The 16712-nt window shown below is 46.1% G+C and overlaps 1 protein-coding gene across 4 annotated transcripts in view; it reads right to left on the bottom strand.

Moving 5' to 3' along the window:
* Positions 1-7: 7 nt before the first annotated feature.
* MIB2 (mindbomb E3 ubiquitin protein ligase 2) overlaps positions 8-16712 on the bottom strand; it is a 38621-nt gene continuing 21916 nt past the window's right edge. For 3 of the 4 annotated variants that reach the window (XM_030463506.1, XM_030463507.1, XM_030463510.1), the window contains 15 exons: positions 16011-16205; positions 14860-15002; positions 13878-13985; positions 12596-12700; positions 11705-11867; positions 10643-10776; positions 8731-8879; positions 8205-8361; positions 7807-7961; positions 7100-7226; positions 5999-6229; positions 4955-5133; positions 3523-3707; positions 2672-2737; positions 8-1101 (listed from right to left, as the gene is read on the bottom strand). In XM_030463506.1, the coding sequence (XP_030319366.1) occupies positions 860-1101; positions 2672-2737; positions 3523-3707; positions 4955-5133; positions 5999-6229; positions 7100-7226; positions 7807-7961; positions 8205-8361; positions 8731-8879; positions 10643-10776; positions 11705-11867; positions 12596-12700; positions 13878-13985; positions 14860-15002; positions 16011-16205 (2339 nt within the window). In that variant the 3' untranslated portion in view covers positions 8-859. The remainder of the gene's footprint in view (positions 1102-2671; positions 2738-3522; positions 3708-4954; positions 5134-5998; positions 6230-7099; positions 7227-7806; positions 7962-8204; positions 8362-8730; positions 8880-10642; positions 10777-11704; positions 11868-12595; positions 12701-13877; positions 13986-14859; positions 15003-16010; positions 16206-16712) is intronic. The other variant, XM_030463509.1, reaches the window with a different exon arrangement.

Raw genomic sequence — 16712 nt, forward strand, 5'->3', positions numbered from 1 at the left:
CTATTTATTTTCTTTACACTCTGATTGGAGTATTTAACACCTGCCTTTGGCATTATGGATAGAAAGCTCAGGAGTCTCTGAACAAACAGTTGTGCCCCCCCCAAAAAAATATGGAAGAAGAGTGTCACTTAGAGGTTAGAAATATTTGTTGTAACAACATATTTTCTCCAATCAGTGTTCACTACTTAATCTCTAAGGCACACACTCTGTCTTTAGGATCTCATTACATCCAGGTTTGCCTCTGTCAGTCCAAGTTGAGCCCAAAAGCAGTAGTGGAGAGCAGGCTATGGTAGGACATCACCTCCCTACCACTGCCAGGCAGCTGGGAGAACTGACACCACCACTGATCTCCTCTGGGATCTGCTCAGGTGAGGTGCAAGCTCAGGCTGTGCTGTTGCTTGCCAGGGTGCAAGGTCTGTCCTCCTTCTGCAGCTCCTTCTAGAGCAGTGCCAGGCTGTGGACCTGATGCTCTGGGGCACTAGGCATGACACTGTCACCAGAGCTGAATGTCCTTGGAAATACCTGAATGTGGAAGTCTGTTCACCTCTGGTCTGAAAGTCTCTTCTTTCCACTCTTCCAGCAGACAGGTCAATGTTCTTCAGGTCTTTCTGATGGATCAGCAGCAAAGAGGAGGGGGCTGCTGGCCTTCACACTCTGCTCCTTGGCTGATGACACTGCAAGCAGAGGGGACTCCTTCCCCCTCCACCCAAGTCACATCAGGTATTTGCTGCCCTCTCTCTCAGGATGGCTTTGCAGACAGCCAAACACATCAGCCTGACCAGCACTCCTCAGCTAAAAACGCAAACGAAAAGGAAGTAAAGGAGGGAGGTGGGAACGGGGCAGGGAAGCAAGCACATCCTTAGACAAAGATCTGAATCCTCTCCCGGATAGCCTGCCTGCAGATGGGGCAGACAGTGAGGGCTGTGCTGCAGTCTGGGCAGGAGCCATGTCCACACTGGAAGACCAGTTTGATCTGGTCATCGATGCAGATGGGGCAGGTGATGCGCTCCTCCATCTGCCGGTAGCGGCTCTGCAGCTCCTCCATCAGCTTCCTCTGCTCCGTGGACTCAGAGCTGGGGCTGCACTCCACCTCAGTGCTGTCTGCAGGGGGGAGAGCAGGGAGTTAGTCACTGCTGGGCTCTGCCTCACACACTGCCTCTTTACTTAGAGTCTGCCCCTCCGTTAGTTCAGACTGACCTCTCTTCACTGAGCCTTATCCAGGGGTTCCTCAAATTAAAAGCCTGAGATGATGCTTTTTACAGACTGGGCAGTGTTGCTTTCCTCCACAGAGCTGCTCAGCTGCCTTTGAGTTAGTTTGAAAGGTTTTTAAGGAAACAAAATGCTAAGATGTCCTGTCTTGGTGTTCTGGAATATGCTGCTGCTACCTTCAAGTGAAAACTTTGATAGCTGCTGATGTTCTGCCATACTGGTCCAGGAATCCTTACAGTGCTACCAGTACCATGTTCTCTCAACCTCCTGTTCACATTTGAGATTCAAATTTCTGGTTAAGTCTCTTGGGACACACATGGCAAAGCAAGAAGAAACCATTTGATATCACTCAGGTTGCCTTTTGTATACGTGAAGCTGCACAGAGTCATTTGGTCAACTCTGAAAAGAAAGCAGCCCAACACCTGGACAAGTGCCAGCCTAGGTCAGACTCCTCCTGGTTTCAGCTTATTACAGCCACTGTCCATCTTCTGCTCCTCAACCTCTGAATAGGTACCTTTACACTTCAGTGTGGATGTCCCTTCCCCCTAGCAATCAGGAATTAGTTGCACTTCAGTGGTGCAAGAAGTGATTTCAAGTCCATAGAGGTGAAGCAAGTTTAGGGAGGGGAACTTCTGCCTCCTGCCAGGTAAACTTGCTGATTTCTGATTATGGAGTTCCCAGAGGATTTCTGTCTGCCAGCTGTGTGTGCCCAATGCCAGGTGACAGATTCTTGGTTCCCCTATGCTCTTGTGCAGGCACCAAGACACAAGACAACAGCCTGACTCCAACCAAGGAGTCCACATTTACAGCAGGACATGCAATTCATTTTGTGTGCATTTGCTCTGGTCTCAGCTAGAAAAAACATCAACTCTCACAACTGCTCTGGAAAAACCTCCAATGGGCAATTCCAAGGCAAGTGGAAACCTACTGCCAGCTTGCTGACAGGCATAACATTGCCCATTCTGGACACCAAGTAAGGAGGACAGAAGATGATCTGTATGAAACTGGGCTAGAGAGCTTTATCAAAACAATCCAGGTCAGTGATTCCTGGAGAGCTGGCTCATGCCAGCCCTGGGAGGCACTGCACTTTCAGCCAAGGGAGAAGCAAAGCTTCCACAAGACACAATTTTTCCTGTCTCACCAATTTTCAGTGTGAAATTGCTGCCAATGAAAACAGACTGAGGAGGACCTGAGATTTGCTTTCAGTACACAAAATAAGCCGGGGACAGGATAAGTTCCCTCAAGTGTCCTCAAAGCTTGGCCCATGAGAGAATCTACCTTCTCCTCTGTAAAAGTGGTCAAGCAACAGGCAACCCCCCCCACAAAGAAACCACCAGCACCAATGACAAAACAATACACTCCCTTATTATGCTTATTTCACAAAATTTCTGTGATGCTGCCCAAACTACCACTATGCAGGACCCTACCCCACAGCACTTAGCAGCAGGAACAGCAAACGTACCTTGTTTCAGTTTTTTGGTTATTGTCACTTGACATTTGATGCACTTCTTCATTCTCCTGGAGCATTCTGCCATGAATGATACAAGAAAAGATTACAATTAAGTGCACTGATCCCCAGAATCAGGGCAAAAACCAACAGACTCAAGAACATCAGCTTTGAACAACCTGGCACCTCCCTGGATGATTAAAAAATTGCTTCTGCATAGAAATGGGGTAACCATCTTCTTCTTGAGCCCAGTCTCTCTGGGTTTAGGCTGTCCTGTGCCAGCAGCAAAGACACCACATTTAAACCCTCCGTGCTCTGTATCACTGGAACTGCTGCACTGTGGATCCACACAGCCCTTTGCTGTGAGGGGAAGGGATGCAGCTCTGGCACACAGACCTTACCAAATTCCCTCTGGTCAGCCTGTGCCCTGTGAGATAAACTTGCTGACATGGTTGAGCAGGCAGCAATGAAAACAACTGAAATGCAAACCAGTAACAAAGGCCAGGCAAGAGGGAAATCCTTCCCAGGAGGCTTCTGACAGATAAAGCACTGCCAGCTAGAACTGAAACATCTGGCTTTCCTTCTGAATTATCCAGGGTATCTCTAAACACAAGCAAAGCTGCCTGGGGTCCCAGTAAGCAGGTGGTGAGAACATTCTGTGCTTTTCATAGATAGATTTGGACATCTTCTCTAAGATGGTGGTGCTGAAATCATGCTGAGGCTGTTTCAGGTCACAAAAAGCACAATAGCTTTGTGTTTAAACAGCTCTTGATGCATGAGAGCTAGGGAAGCTATGGGATGGAAGACAAAAGAAAAATCTTAAGGAAAAAAAGAAAAGGAGGGGAAGAACCCCAGAATGGCCTTACCTTCACATACAATTCTGTGCTGGCATGGGAAGAAATGTATGAGCAGGGCCAGCTCTGAGCAGACCAGGCACTCTGTGGGCACTGCCAGGCTGGGGACACTCAGGTTGGTCATTGTGTTGGGGGTGGTGTGCACACGGCGAAGGCTGCAGGTGATGGCTGAGTTCTCTGAGGAAACCTGCTGTTCCCTGCAACCAGAACCAGGAGATAAACCTTCAGCAACATGCTCCAGCTCCTCCTGCAACAGCCAGACAGCATCACCTTGATCCCTGGCAAACACTCCACATGGAGACCATGCAGCTCAGGGAGCACCAGCTGGTGAGCCCCCACTGCCCTTGTGGGAACACCTCAGCTTCCAGGAGTTGGGATTCTGAATGGGTCCCTCTAACAAAAGAGGGAAAGAGCAGTGACGACTAACATTTACACAAGCTGAAACTGCTCTTTTGGAGGATAAAAGCAAGGTATTGACAGTACAATCTTCTGCTGGGAGCAGCCAGCTATTTAAAACGTGCAGCCCCAGGAATCCTTCATATTTGCATGTTCCTGAGAAGTGCCTGGGGTGAGTGTCTGAGTTTGCCTTTGGCATAACAGAGCCTCAGATTCAGGCCTGGCATAATAAGCCAGCTCACCACTGTTATGAGAATTGTCAGCCTGAGAAAAATGTTTGGTTTTCTGCTTAAAGAATACCAATAGCTTAATTCAACACATACTCCCCTGACACAACTCCTGCAGAAGATGTTTAAAGGAACAGATTTCACCTGTTATTTACAGTAAACCAGGAGCATGGCCAACGAGAGTGGCTGCTGCATGGTTCCTCCTCCAGCAGTAACACGACTGCAGGGCTGTGCCCTCAGATCAAACAGAACTCTGCTTTCATGTTTTCAAAGTCAAAATCCAAACAAGTGTTTCTCAGAACCTCTGATGAAACCATCTTTGACTTGCTTCTCTCCCTTTGGCATTCTCTCAGCTATTTCTCTTATCAGCTGAAAAACAAGAATTTATCTAGCTCTGAAATAAATTCTGTGGATTCTGGTGCCCATTCTTTTGTTGCACTCACCTCTCTGTTTAGACTTTAAATGCCTGTGACTGCAGAATCCAATGAAAGTAAAACAGAACCCAAAATTACTCGGCAAGAGAGAAGTTACTCTTGGCTTCAGTGGCCAGGCTTCTCAGACTGCCTCAGGGCTCTCTAAGCAGCTGAGTTTGCACAGAGCAGCATTAATCTGTTTTTCTCAACTCTTTCAGATGACAGAATCCACCCTTAAACAACGGCTCCAGAAACACAGCAACCAGCTCCAGCTGAAACAGGAGGTGCTCAGACTGATACCCACAGTGCCTGAAAGATGCTTCATCCCTCCTGGAACACCAGCTGCAGGCAGTGGCACCACAGTGCATTTTGCAAGAAAGCAGCCAATTTCCAGGGGCCATGGTTTACCTGAATTTCTGTGAGAAGTCTTTGACGATCTGGAGAATCCTTCCATCTGTAATGAGATCTACAGGAGCCTTTCCCCGATGATTTGCATAATTAATATCTGCTCCTTCTTGTGCTAAGTAACATGCAATGGCAGTTCCAACATTCAGCTCTACATTCCCAAGAAAGCCAAAAGACTGCAGCTAAAAAATGTTAAGAAACACCCTCATTAGAAAAAAGTTTCTGTTCTATGGCTTTGATCTGTACCAAGTACTAAACAAATCTTAATCCTTACACCTACAATTTGAATGGGCAATTTATCATTCTTTTTTTTTTAAAAAAAAAAAACAAAAAGCCTTCAGCACATAACTAGCAGATTCAAATCTTGCATTCCAGGTACAAGACTGGTCCTAACTGGTGCTAATCATTACTAATGTTAGCAACAGGCACTCACTTCTTCAGGTACTGAGAAGGAAGTACAATGAAGACACCACAGGATGTACCAGTTGTATCTCAGACTTTCAGGAAAGACTTTTTACATCCATGATTAACAGAGCAACCTGGGGAAGCCCAGTTCAGGCTTGATAGCTTCACAGCCCTTATCCCTCAGCCTGATATGTCTCACCTCTCACATTCTGCTCTACATCTGCAGATAACTGGGGAGTTTGTGGTTAGCTATCCTCATATTTTCCATGCCATACGGCAGAAACGAATTGCTGTGGTTCTGGGGCATGAATTAAACCCAAGACTCTTGGCTCTGCAACTGGATTCATGACCTTTCCCATGTCAAGAAAGAAGCACACAATGCTAGTAAAAATACCAGGGGAGACAGCATGAATTGTCGTCTGACTATGTGAAGTTTCATGCTATAAATTCAAGCATGGCCTCAGAGGATCTATTCTTGCTTTCCCACAGAGAAGGAGATTTGTTTCCATGCTCTCCATCTGGACTGCCTTTACACAATTTCCCTGCCTTCCTTCACCCCCTTGGATTTCACTCTCTTCTGTCATGCCAACATCAAGAATTTTCCTGCCCTGGGTGCTAGAATTTCTCCTACTCCCAGCTCACCTTGGAAAGGAGGGACAGCCCCATCTCCCCTTCCCGCTTCTCCATCATGACAGACATCAGCTGCTGCCTTTCCAAGGCGATGTGCATGGCTGTGTCCCCATCTTCATCTTCAGCATTGACATCACTGCCCTCACTGACCAGCAGCTGCACCATGCCCACATGTCCCTGGATGACAGCCAGGTGCAGCGGTGTCTGGTTCCGGTTGTTCTTCAGGTTGACATCACAGCGACCCTTGAAGAGAAGGATGGCACCAGGGTGAGTTGTTGCTGCTGAGCTTGGATGAAGAAGAGTGCTGTGGTGCTTGCTGAGGCCCCAGGTGTCAAGTTTGTACTCTTCAGGACAGCAGTACAGACATCTCCAAGAGATCCATGGTCTCTTGGATCTCTGCACGTAAGCCATGTGGCCAGCACAACACAAAGATGAAGGACTGGAGAATCAGAACCCAAGTGCCCAGACAACACACAGATAACACTGTCCTGGTGAGGAGCTGGATATGACAACTCATCACCTCCCTGACACAAACAAATCCAGGCATACTCCAAGCAAACAGTCATGGACACTGATTCCTTGCTGTCTGCTGCACTTTGATTTCCCCTCTTCAGAGCAAAGAGGAAAACCTGCTCAGATCTGAACCACTGCACCTCTGCCAAACCTGCAGGGGGAAGGCAGCAAGGGTTAGAGACAGAGCCTCTAGAGACATGGCTGTGGGAATGCAGTGACTGTGCCAGAAACAAAGCAAGCACAGCACTGCATAGTGCTCACAGGCAGGGCTCCTCTGCTGCATTCATTTGTAAATCCACTGAAGCCTTGCTGGAGTGTTTGCAGCCACTTGTAAAGATGGAGAGATTTAGGAAACAAACCACTAAGAAGAAACAAAACCCAGGAGTGCTGGTATCTTCCTTTTCTACAGCCTGTGTCAAAGGAAAATATCCCCAAGTAATGCTCCGTTCTTCAAAAGTCTCCAAAAAACGCCAGCTCTTCAAAAAGACTGAGAACTTCCTGTGAGTCCCAGGTATGAACTCGGTTGTGCTTAGGAAATGTGGGAGTTTGGGGAGTGGGACAGATGGGAGGTTCTGTTGGTGGTATGGTTTTGTTTCTTACCTCTTTGATGAGAATTTCTGCCACTTCTTTGTGATTATTGAGAGCAGCAAGGTGCAGGGCAGTGAAGCCATCTTCCTTTTTGGAGTCAACCAGCTGCCGAGCTCTTGCCAGAATCTTCTTTATGGCTCTAGTGTTGGAGGTGAACAGAGATGCAAGAGTTACTTTATCAGGAAGGGACAGGCCTGTCTCTTCTGCTCAGTAGTTCTGAATATTCATGTTTTAGTAGGCAGGAGCTGGCACCTGTGATGCTCACAGACTGAATTACAAGACTAAAACAAAAGCTCTCAGTTATCATTTAATAAAGCAGGGTAAACTCACACTGCTAGGGAAATAATGAGCAGATTTATCCTTGGAAGGATTCCAGAGGCTCTCAGTTAGACAGAGTCTTTTCAAGTACTGTTTACTACAGACCTTCTTCTGTCCTTCCATCTGGGAACCCAAACATCTAAGGACACTATCTGGAAGCAGACAGATTTCCCAGCCAAGCTGGATAGAACAGGGAAAGCAGGCAGCAGTTTTCTGTGAATGCATGGAGGAGGGAAGGAGGGCAACAGCTACACCCAGCCATCTCTATACCCAAGGAATGTGTAACCAACCATTTCCTTCCTAGCTATCTAGAACTACATCTGCTACCATCTTCCTGTTAAAGCAGCAAGCACGAGTTAACATGTGGTAAAAACAGTAAAAATAAGAAAAAGGTCACTTACAGCTTGTTGCCTTTTAGAGCAGAAAAGTGGAGCAGATTGAAGCCTTGACAATTCTGGACAGTGAAGTCAATGTTGGGTACTTCAGTGAGAATCTCAATAAGGACTTTGTAATCTGCAGTGATAGCATAATGCAGTGGGGTGTCTCCCTGGGAATCCTGCACAGGGATCAGGAAGCAGGACACAGGTTAATTACCTCAGAGTGCCAAATGAAACAGCTCAGCCTAGAGAAATGCACCTCCCAGCAGTGCATTTTAAGAGAATGAGCTTCAAATTCTAAGCAGCATCAAATGGTGTAAGACAGAAAAGCAGCTCCTCATGTTAAAAAGAAGCAAACAAACAAAAAAAATCCCAACCCCTAAACACACATGCCCTCGAATCTCACAAAACCCCAAACTTACTGGGAGGTTGACATCACAGTTGAGCTCACAGAGGGCCCGCACCACCTCTGTGAATCCTTGGCTGACAGCAACAAACAGTGCTGTGCACTTTGCATTGTTCAACAGGTCTGCACTGGCTCCTTTACCAATAAGCACACGGGCAACCTCAGCTTGGTTTCTGATTTAAAAGCAAAGAGTAAGAGGGATTAGGTTCAGTTCTGTGCAGACAGTAAATTCCTCCTCTTGCAAAGCAACAGAATTTCTTTGGTACTGTATGCTCTTGACTCATCCCACCTCCTCTTAGTATTGAAAAAAACCAAAAAACCAAACACAACACCAAAACCTTCCTAATTTGTACTCCAGAATCTGCTCTCTCTTTGCTTTAAATCAACAGGAATCTCCGACTCTTAATGATGAATTCTTCCCTGGTAACTAACAGCACAGCTCAACCTTTCATCTTATTCAGCAGAACCCATGTACTTACAGAAACCACCCAACCACACTGATAGGTTTTGTACCAGGGACATCAAGAAGCACAATTCCCTACCCAAAGGCTGCATAGTGCAGTGCTGTGTCCCCCTCCTCATCCCTCAGGTTGACATTGGCATGGGCCTGCAGCAAGATCTTCACAACATCCAGATGCCCCTGGTAGGAGGCAATCTGCAGAGCAGTTCTGCCCTGGTTCTTGGCATCCACCTATGGGAAGAGCAGAGACACAGCAAAGAAACCTTGATTAGCAAAAACCTTGCCTTGTGTCCAGGCCCTGGCTCTGTTCTAAAGCAGGCTCAGAACTGCTGATCAGGATCTGTGCCCCCCTGGCTTCACTTTCTGTACATCAACTACAAGGCTGACCTTGTCCCAGAGTATTTCTGAAGGGGAAGGGGACAGTATATTTAGTCAGGAAGGAGAAGTGAGTGAACAGAGCTGGAAGCCAGGGCTCTAATTGCAGCTCTGATGCCAAATCCCTCTATGCCTGCGAGCAGAGTGCTTCTTGACACCTCTGCCAACAATTCCCTTCCCAAAAGGAGAATTCATGAGGACATCAAATTAGCTTTGCACAAGGCTTTGAAGATGCCAGGTGCCCATTGTTCTATGTTACTCCAGGTACTTCACTGGACACAATGGCTGCAGGGTGTATCACAGTGCTGAAGTGCTGCAATGAGATTTTCTTTTTTGACAATTAAGGGGACTGAAGAACAAAGAGAGGCTGCATGAAACACAAAGGGAAAAAAACAAAAAAGAAGCTACTGAAATCAGTGGGAGGCTGAGGAGAAGAGATGAAGGAACTCACAAAACCTCAGCATACTGGCAAGGAGAAGAGTTTGGTTTTTTTCACTCCAGTTGCTTCTGCAAGAGAAGCAAGATTCCCCTTGATTCACTCAAAATGAGGGATGAATCATTTAAGCATGGAGGCATTAGAGGCCACTGTTATTCCTTCATTTACACAAGAGAGACAATACTGCTGAGCTGGACAGGCCTTGGCAAGAAGTTCCAACTTGCACTACTAAATAAGCCTCAAAAATCCAGCCTCCTCTTGCAGTATATAACACTCCAAGAGAAATAACTGATTTATTAATATAACTATTAGAACAGAAATATAATTTAGAATAGAAACAGAAATCTAATTAATATAACTCATAACCTAATGGATTCCTGACTCTTGGCCCTTTCTTATCTGGGATAAATTTGAGAATTGCAGGTATTCTTCATTTCCTCCAATCTCCAGAGACCCCATTAAACAAAACTAATGTTTTGTTACCAGTGGTTTCCAAGGACACTTCAGTCTCTGCTTCTCCTTTTCTAACTTGTCTATAAGCCTTGTACCCCTCACTGAAGGAGGCTGAGCCTCCAACACAGGCAGTTTGGGAGAGCAGTGACCTGAGTAGATGTGATCCTAACAGTTTGGCATTCTGCAAGCACAGAAATTGTTCAGCAACAAGTCAAGCCCACTTCCCTGCTCCAGTCAGACACAAGATAAGACACTGCACAGACATGCACAGCATTAAGATCTGGGCAGCTTTTCTCCTTCCTGATTCCAACAAAACTATTTTGCAAGGTCATCTAAGGACAGACACATTTAGCCAGACACAACCCATGGCTCTCTTTTCAGAGGCTTAGATACTTGACCATCGTGCTACTGTTTTCATATAGAGAAATACCTCTTCCCCTAATTCTGCAGGTGCAGTATCCACACAGGAGATCTGGGAAAAGCCAGCTTTGGAAATGTGCTGTAAGGACTTACCTCTAGTTCAGATTAATGCCACAAACTGGAGCCATAAAAATATGCACATTTAACATACATACTTAACCCAAAATTGCAGCATAATCATTTTCAGCTGTTAGAAGCTCATATTAGGCCTGACAAATCTATTATTTTCTCCAATTTGACTACCATTTTATGACAGTATTTGAAAGAAAAGCAGCGTAAAGTAACCATTCAGGATGTCTTCAAAACCTGCCTTGTCTGGGTACTTCTGCAGGAGCTCCCGAACTTTAGCTGCATTGTTGAGTGCTGCAGCAATGACCAGGCAGCCTGCATGCTCTGATTCTGCCTTCTGGGACAGCAGCTTCTCCAGTACAGTAATCAAAGTACCTGGTAGGAATGAGAAACAGACACAGGTTATAAGGGCCAGGGAGGAAATGTGTGCATGCATCCAGCTGGCACAGCACAACTGGACAACCACAGCAAGGGCCTGCTGTACCTCTGATACAGAGCTCACACAAAGAGCTTCCCACATCTGGGGCTCAGACAGATCTTTTGCTTTACAAGCCTGATGTTCTGAGAACCCAGAAAGACATAAAACCACTCTGCAGGAGACCAACAAAGAAAAATCATTACAAAAAAGCAAATAAACTGAATAGGAATGCATAGTTTTTGAAAGGATGCTGTAAGGAAAAAACACAGGTCCTTTCAGCTGAGCCCTCTAATTACAGACTTCTGAGTGCCTCAGAGGACAGAGGTGTTACAGTTCTTTGTTACAGCAAAGTTAATAACCTGGGGCTCATATGCAAATTGTCCCTGCAGTCCAACTTGAGCAAACACATCTACACAGCAAAACAAGGCAGCTCTGTCCTCCATCCCACATGATCTGGTATCTGAAGGAACTAAGTATGGTGAGGATACAAAAAATGTTATGAGCAGATGTGCAAAACAGACAAAATCACCCCTCTACACATCATGTGATCCCAAATTCAGTTTTGGGGTGGACCAGGCAAAATAATAATTGATTCAACAACACTTCCACACAAGTGGAATGCAGCAGGATGGAAGAGGAAATTGAGACATGTCAAGGCAAAAGCAAATGCTGAACCTAGGGCAGAGCTATGGTTAGCATTCCTCAGTCCTCAATTCTGTGTTTTCCTGTTAAGGACAGCTTTGATTCCCTGCTAAAACTCAGCTTGCTTTTGGAGCTCCCTCTGGGGAAGAGCAGGCAGCTGGAGTGTAACACTGTCCAAAGAGTGTTGCTGCAGCTATTTCACAACCCCTGAGAGACCAGACACTTCTGCTCAGGCTCTCTTACTTTTTGATTCCTTTGCATTCTCTGTTGTCATGAGGTTTGCTTCCTCCTCTCTCTGGTAGGACGTCAGGCACGCTGGGTTAAAGGTCCAGGACTGCCCTCCCACTGACACCCTCAGATCTCCATCCCCATAGACCTTGATCACCTTCCCAATGTGCCCCAGGGTCTGCAAGGAAAAGAAAGAAATCATTTTATAAAAGGCAATGTGCAGGATGCTTTGCATCTCAGAGCCAGTGCAATGCTTTTAAGAGGTGGCACTCCTGCTCTGTGGAAAGAAGCACTGACCAGTGACACACTCACAGACAGGTCCCACTTTGCAAGGACACCAGAGGGTTCTCAGCAGTTTCTCTATCACTGGTCTTACATCAGGAGGGTTTCCCAGACACAGTGCAAATGTCTGGAGGGGAAGGTGGTGAAACAACAAAATATGGTCTGAAGAACCCTGAGAGAACTGATAAAATGGGGACTAGGAAAGGTTTGCTCTGTGCATTTCACTGCTCCTGCAGGACAGCTGTGTTCTGTGTTTTAGCCATACTGGTCTCATCAGACCATTTTTCCACTCAGACACTTTCCTGCCTCCTTCCAGAGGATTAGGGATGGCACAGGAGGGGCTGTTCACTTTGAACAGTCAAACCTCTTGTCTGACTTACTGGTAGCCAGATCCTTTCTCCAACTCCCCACCTACCCACTTGGCTTTGGGTGCTGCAAGAGGGCCACAGGGCCAGCAGCCAATAGCAGCAGGAAACACTGATTTGGCAAGGCCTCAGCAGTCCCAGGAAGCTCTGTGCCACTCACTGACCAGCAGGAACCCTGGAGGGCAATGCAAGCCCAGTCACTACTGCTTGGGAAAACTCAGGAAGTTACTGGAGTGTCCTGGAGCTGGTGCACACTCACAGGAGCCATCTCATCTGTCCACTCCCCATGACCAGGTTGGAACCTCTTCACTGTGTCCATATCATCTATCACCCGGACAACATCACCAACCCAAAAGGTGTTGAGCTACAAGAAAAAGAAAGTCATAAGCCTTTTGGGGATGAAGCTGCAAAAACACCAAGCCAAACCAGCCAAATCATCCCCTCCACCCCACTCCCCCCCTCAGACAGCCCAACCTAACAAGGCCACTGACTCAAAACCCATGGCATTACAAACATAAGCACGACTACCAAGAAGTCTGTAAGCACTGCACTGAAAAATAAACACAGCCCAAGGGCTGGGGTGTTTCTGTTTTAAGCCAAGTGCACATTTAAAAAAGGAAACAACTTGGGACAGAGTATTTGTCTTTTCTTTCTTCTCCAAAGCATTTGTAATTATTACCAGAATAAAGTACCCATGGAACCTTCCTAGACCCATCTCCTCACTCTACCTGACTTGGAACAGGAAACTTCAATTCACTTGAATAAGAAAGTTCAATCTGTTTGTTATTAAAAACAGAAAAGATAAACCAGAGCTTATCTGGACTGGTAATTTGCCAGATGCTCACTCTGCTCACTGAGCTAAGAAGGGAGCACTGTCAAAACACACTTTTCAAGGCAGACTAATTCTGTGCAAAACAGTCTGACACTGCATTTTCCACTGGAGCTGGAGATTTTAGCATTGTGACCTTGTTCAGCTCGTTCAGAATTTTATAGTCTTCCAGCAGCCCCTTCTTTACCTATTAGGCCTGTTTCTAATCATCCACATTTCAAGCCCTCAAGCCCCTGGGGAAAGCCAGAGCTATGAGCTTTAGAAATGCAGACACAAAATTAGAAGAGCTGGATTAAAGACTCAGGTCATGCAGAAGAATCAGAGAGAGGCAAGATGAGGAAAGATGCAAAAAGGAGAATAACAGGAAGACACAAGAAGCAAACAAAATCAAATGGAAATTATGTGGAAGAAGGTTCATCACAGATGAAGGATGGCTGCAGGAGGATGAGCTACTGTAGGTCTGCTGTTAGCACTCTTATCAAAGCAGCTGAAATTGAGGATTTACCTGAAGAGCTCACACTTTTGAAATGCAAAGGTTCATAAAACCCAAGAGCCCGGCTCCCACTGTCTGCAACCACCTGCCTGAGCTCTGCTGCCTTGCAGGAAATCCTTGCTTGAGACACCCTGTGTCCTCTCTCACACAGCTGGCTATGTTGACAGCTTTGCCCTGCAGCATCTCTCCTTCTGGCCAAGCTCCCCTGCCAGCACCTACCTTAGTCAGAGCTCCAGGATGGAAAGTCCAGCGGGTCTCACTGTTGAACTGGACCCTCACGTCCCCTCTGTCTGTGATTCTGTGCACAGTCCCTGTCTGGCCAATGAACTTTTGATAGGGGAAGAGAAAAAAAAAAAAAAAGGAGAAACCCCCTAAATAAATCACATTGCTTAATAGTGGGGGAAGGAGGTGTCTAATGCATAGGTGACTAAAGTACTCAACGTGTCCAATTCACAGACTAACAGTGCTCCCAAACCTACTCTAACTGAGGTGCATTGTTGTTTGGGAAGAGGAGGGAAAGGCTGCTTAGGGAGAACCTCTAAAGGAGCAGCATGTTGGAGGAGAAGGGGGTTAACAACTCCCTGGAGACTTCATTCCATGATAGCCCCTGAGATGCTATGGACAGTAACAGCTGTCATTTCTACCTTTTCTTCTATCTGAGGTTTCTTTAGACAACAGACTGATAGCTGTTCCAACTAAAGACAACAGGCTAAGCTCCAAGAAAATCATACAGGCAGAGAAATTTTAGCCCTGGCCAGGGGCAGAGCCCACTGTTGACAAAACACAACTTCTATTAGCAGTAATGCACAGGACAAAAGAAGCCAAACAGGGAATGGATCCAGAGCTCCAAGGAAAAGATCCATGGCTCATTTAAAACCAAACAAAACAACCATTAGTTGTTTGCCCTGTCTCCCAAGACTTTTGATCAACTCTTCTGACCCATTGTAAACTCTTAGAAATTATGCAGGGCTCCACAAGGCAACTCCCATGCAACACAGATTTATCTGAGCCTAAAAATAAATCTGACTCCAGTGTCCTATTGGTAAAGAATTTGTATTTGAGACTCAGTAAACACAACACAAATATAGAAAGTAACATGTTATACAAAGATGTTCTGGCAATTCCCTAGCCAGTGCCTACTTATGTGAACTGAGACAGTGACTGATAATTACTGAGGGAAGAGGAGAGGGCAGAAGCATACCTCAGCCATTTTAGGATTCCAGCCACCATGGCCCTCCTGCATCTCCCTCAAGATGTCAATGTCCAGCAGGCACTTCACCTTGTCCCCATGCTGGAATGGATGCCTGTCTGTGCTTTCTTTCCTCTGCAGCTCAGCTGGTTTTCCTGAAGAGAGGAACAACACAACCCACATACATGCATGATGCAGTAAAAGGCTTTGTGTCTCATTTGGTTTAACTGGGGCAGAATGGTGTAAATCTCTTGTTTTGCTGGGGAGTGTCCCCTACATACCCCATGGGGCAGCCCTACATGGAGAGATCAAGAGGATTCAGCTCTAACTGGGTACAGATCTGGGTTAAACACCAGGCAGTTCTACCAAGACACAATTTGGTCCCTTCCCAGAGAAGGGAATGCCTTTGAATGATGCCTCTTATCTCAGACACCAGGAGCTGTTCTTAGCAGCTTGGTCACCCACAACTGCAGCTCAGCAGACACACCCACACAGTATCCAAAATAAGTGCTCTTCCACAGGCAGCCACATAGCTTGCTGTGGGCAGTGCTTCACCCCCCTGGCCTTCCCATGGAGCCTTGGAAATAAGCTCCCCAGCCAGCCCTCCCCTTCCCTGATCCTCTTGCCAAGCTGCTCAGGAAAAGAAAAGAACAAGAAGGGCCTGATTCTGCTGCTGCAAACTCAAGAACAGACCTCTCTGTTTTCCTTCAGGGGAGCAAAAGATGGGGCCTGCACCTCATTAAAAATAAAAAAAAAATTACACCTTAATAAAAAAAATCTTCTAAGTCCAAAAATAACATGCAGTTTCCTTGGTTTCTTTAGAGCTAAGAGGAAGGGTGGATTGCAGCAAGTTGCCAGTACAGACATCACTTTTTTTCATGACTTTGTCATCTCCCTGCTGGGAGAAATCTTCCTTTTGTCACATTCACCTTCAGGACACCCTTTGGTCCACCTGAACAAAATATTTTCACTCCAAAAGCACAGTGAAAACCAGCTGGACCACTTCTTGCCTAAAGAATGAAAATCTCTGGATTAACAAAACCAAGACTGGGTTGAATCCTCTGCTGATTTTTCTGTCTTCCAAGTGAAATGGATTCAGTGTCAGGAAACAGCAGCAGTGTCAGGAAACAGAATTTCTCAAGAGAAGATTTGTCTCTACACACCTAATTTTGGGAGATGCTCTTTGTAGTAAAAGCCACCAGGTGCCTCCACAGTACATTTCAGGTCCACCTTTCCCTTGTGTCCAACTCTGTAGACATTTGTGGTGCCATCAGCCCAGGTGACACTGGCCACGCTGCGTCCTGTCTCCACATCCCAGCCACGAATATCAACCACACGTCCAGTTTTACCTTCACCACCTGAGGGAAAGAGGGAAAAACCATCCAGCTTGCATTTTCACTGAGAGGAATAGATACATAGAAACTAACCTGACCTTGGGATGTTTACTGATGCTTTAATGGCATTTTAATTTTAACTAAGCAAAACAAAAAAAGATTTTTTTCATTGCTCCAACTATTTACCACAGAGGAGTAGGGAGCCAAAAGTCAGCACACAAGAGATCTTGGTCACCTTTTTAATTAAGGAAATTAACCCATAAGACAAACTCAGTTTGACCAACTAGGACAGAATCTCTATGTTAAGCTCAGTGAGGGCCAGCCAGCCAATTATTCTGGAATACAAATAGAGAAAAGCTGATTTCTGTGGCAGCAGCCATTCCTCTCCTGGTGTGCAGAAACACTGCCCTAGAGAGGTGACACGGTGTCACGGCACCACACTGTGGCAAGATAAAAACACAGCAGCATTTTAAAATCCAACCAAGATCTTGAATCTCTCCTCAACACCGACGAGGTGGAAAAACATCAATT

This window comes from Calypte anna, chromosome 21, assembly GCF_003957555.1.
Source record: "Calypte anna isolate BGI_N300 chromosome 21, bCalAnn1_v1.p, whole genome shotgun sequence".
In the NCBI taxonomy this organism is placed as follows: domain Eukaryota; kingdom Metazoa; phylum Chordata; class Aves; order Apodiformes; family Trochilidae; genus Calypte; species Calypte anna.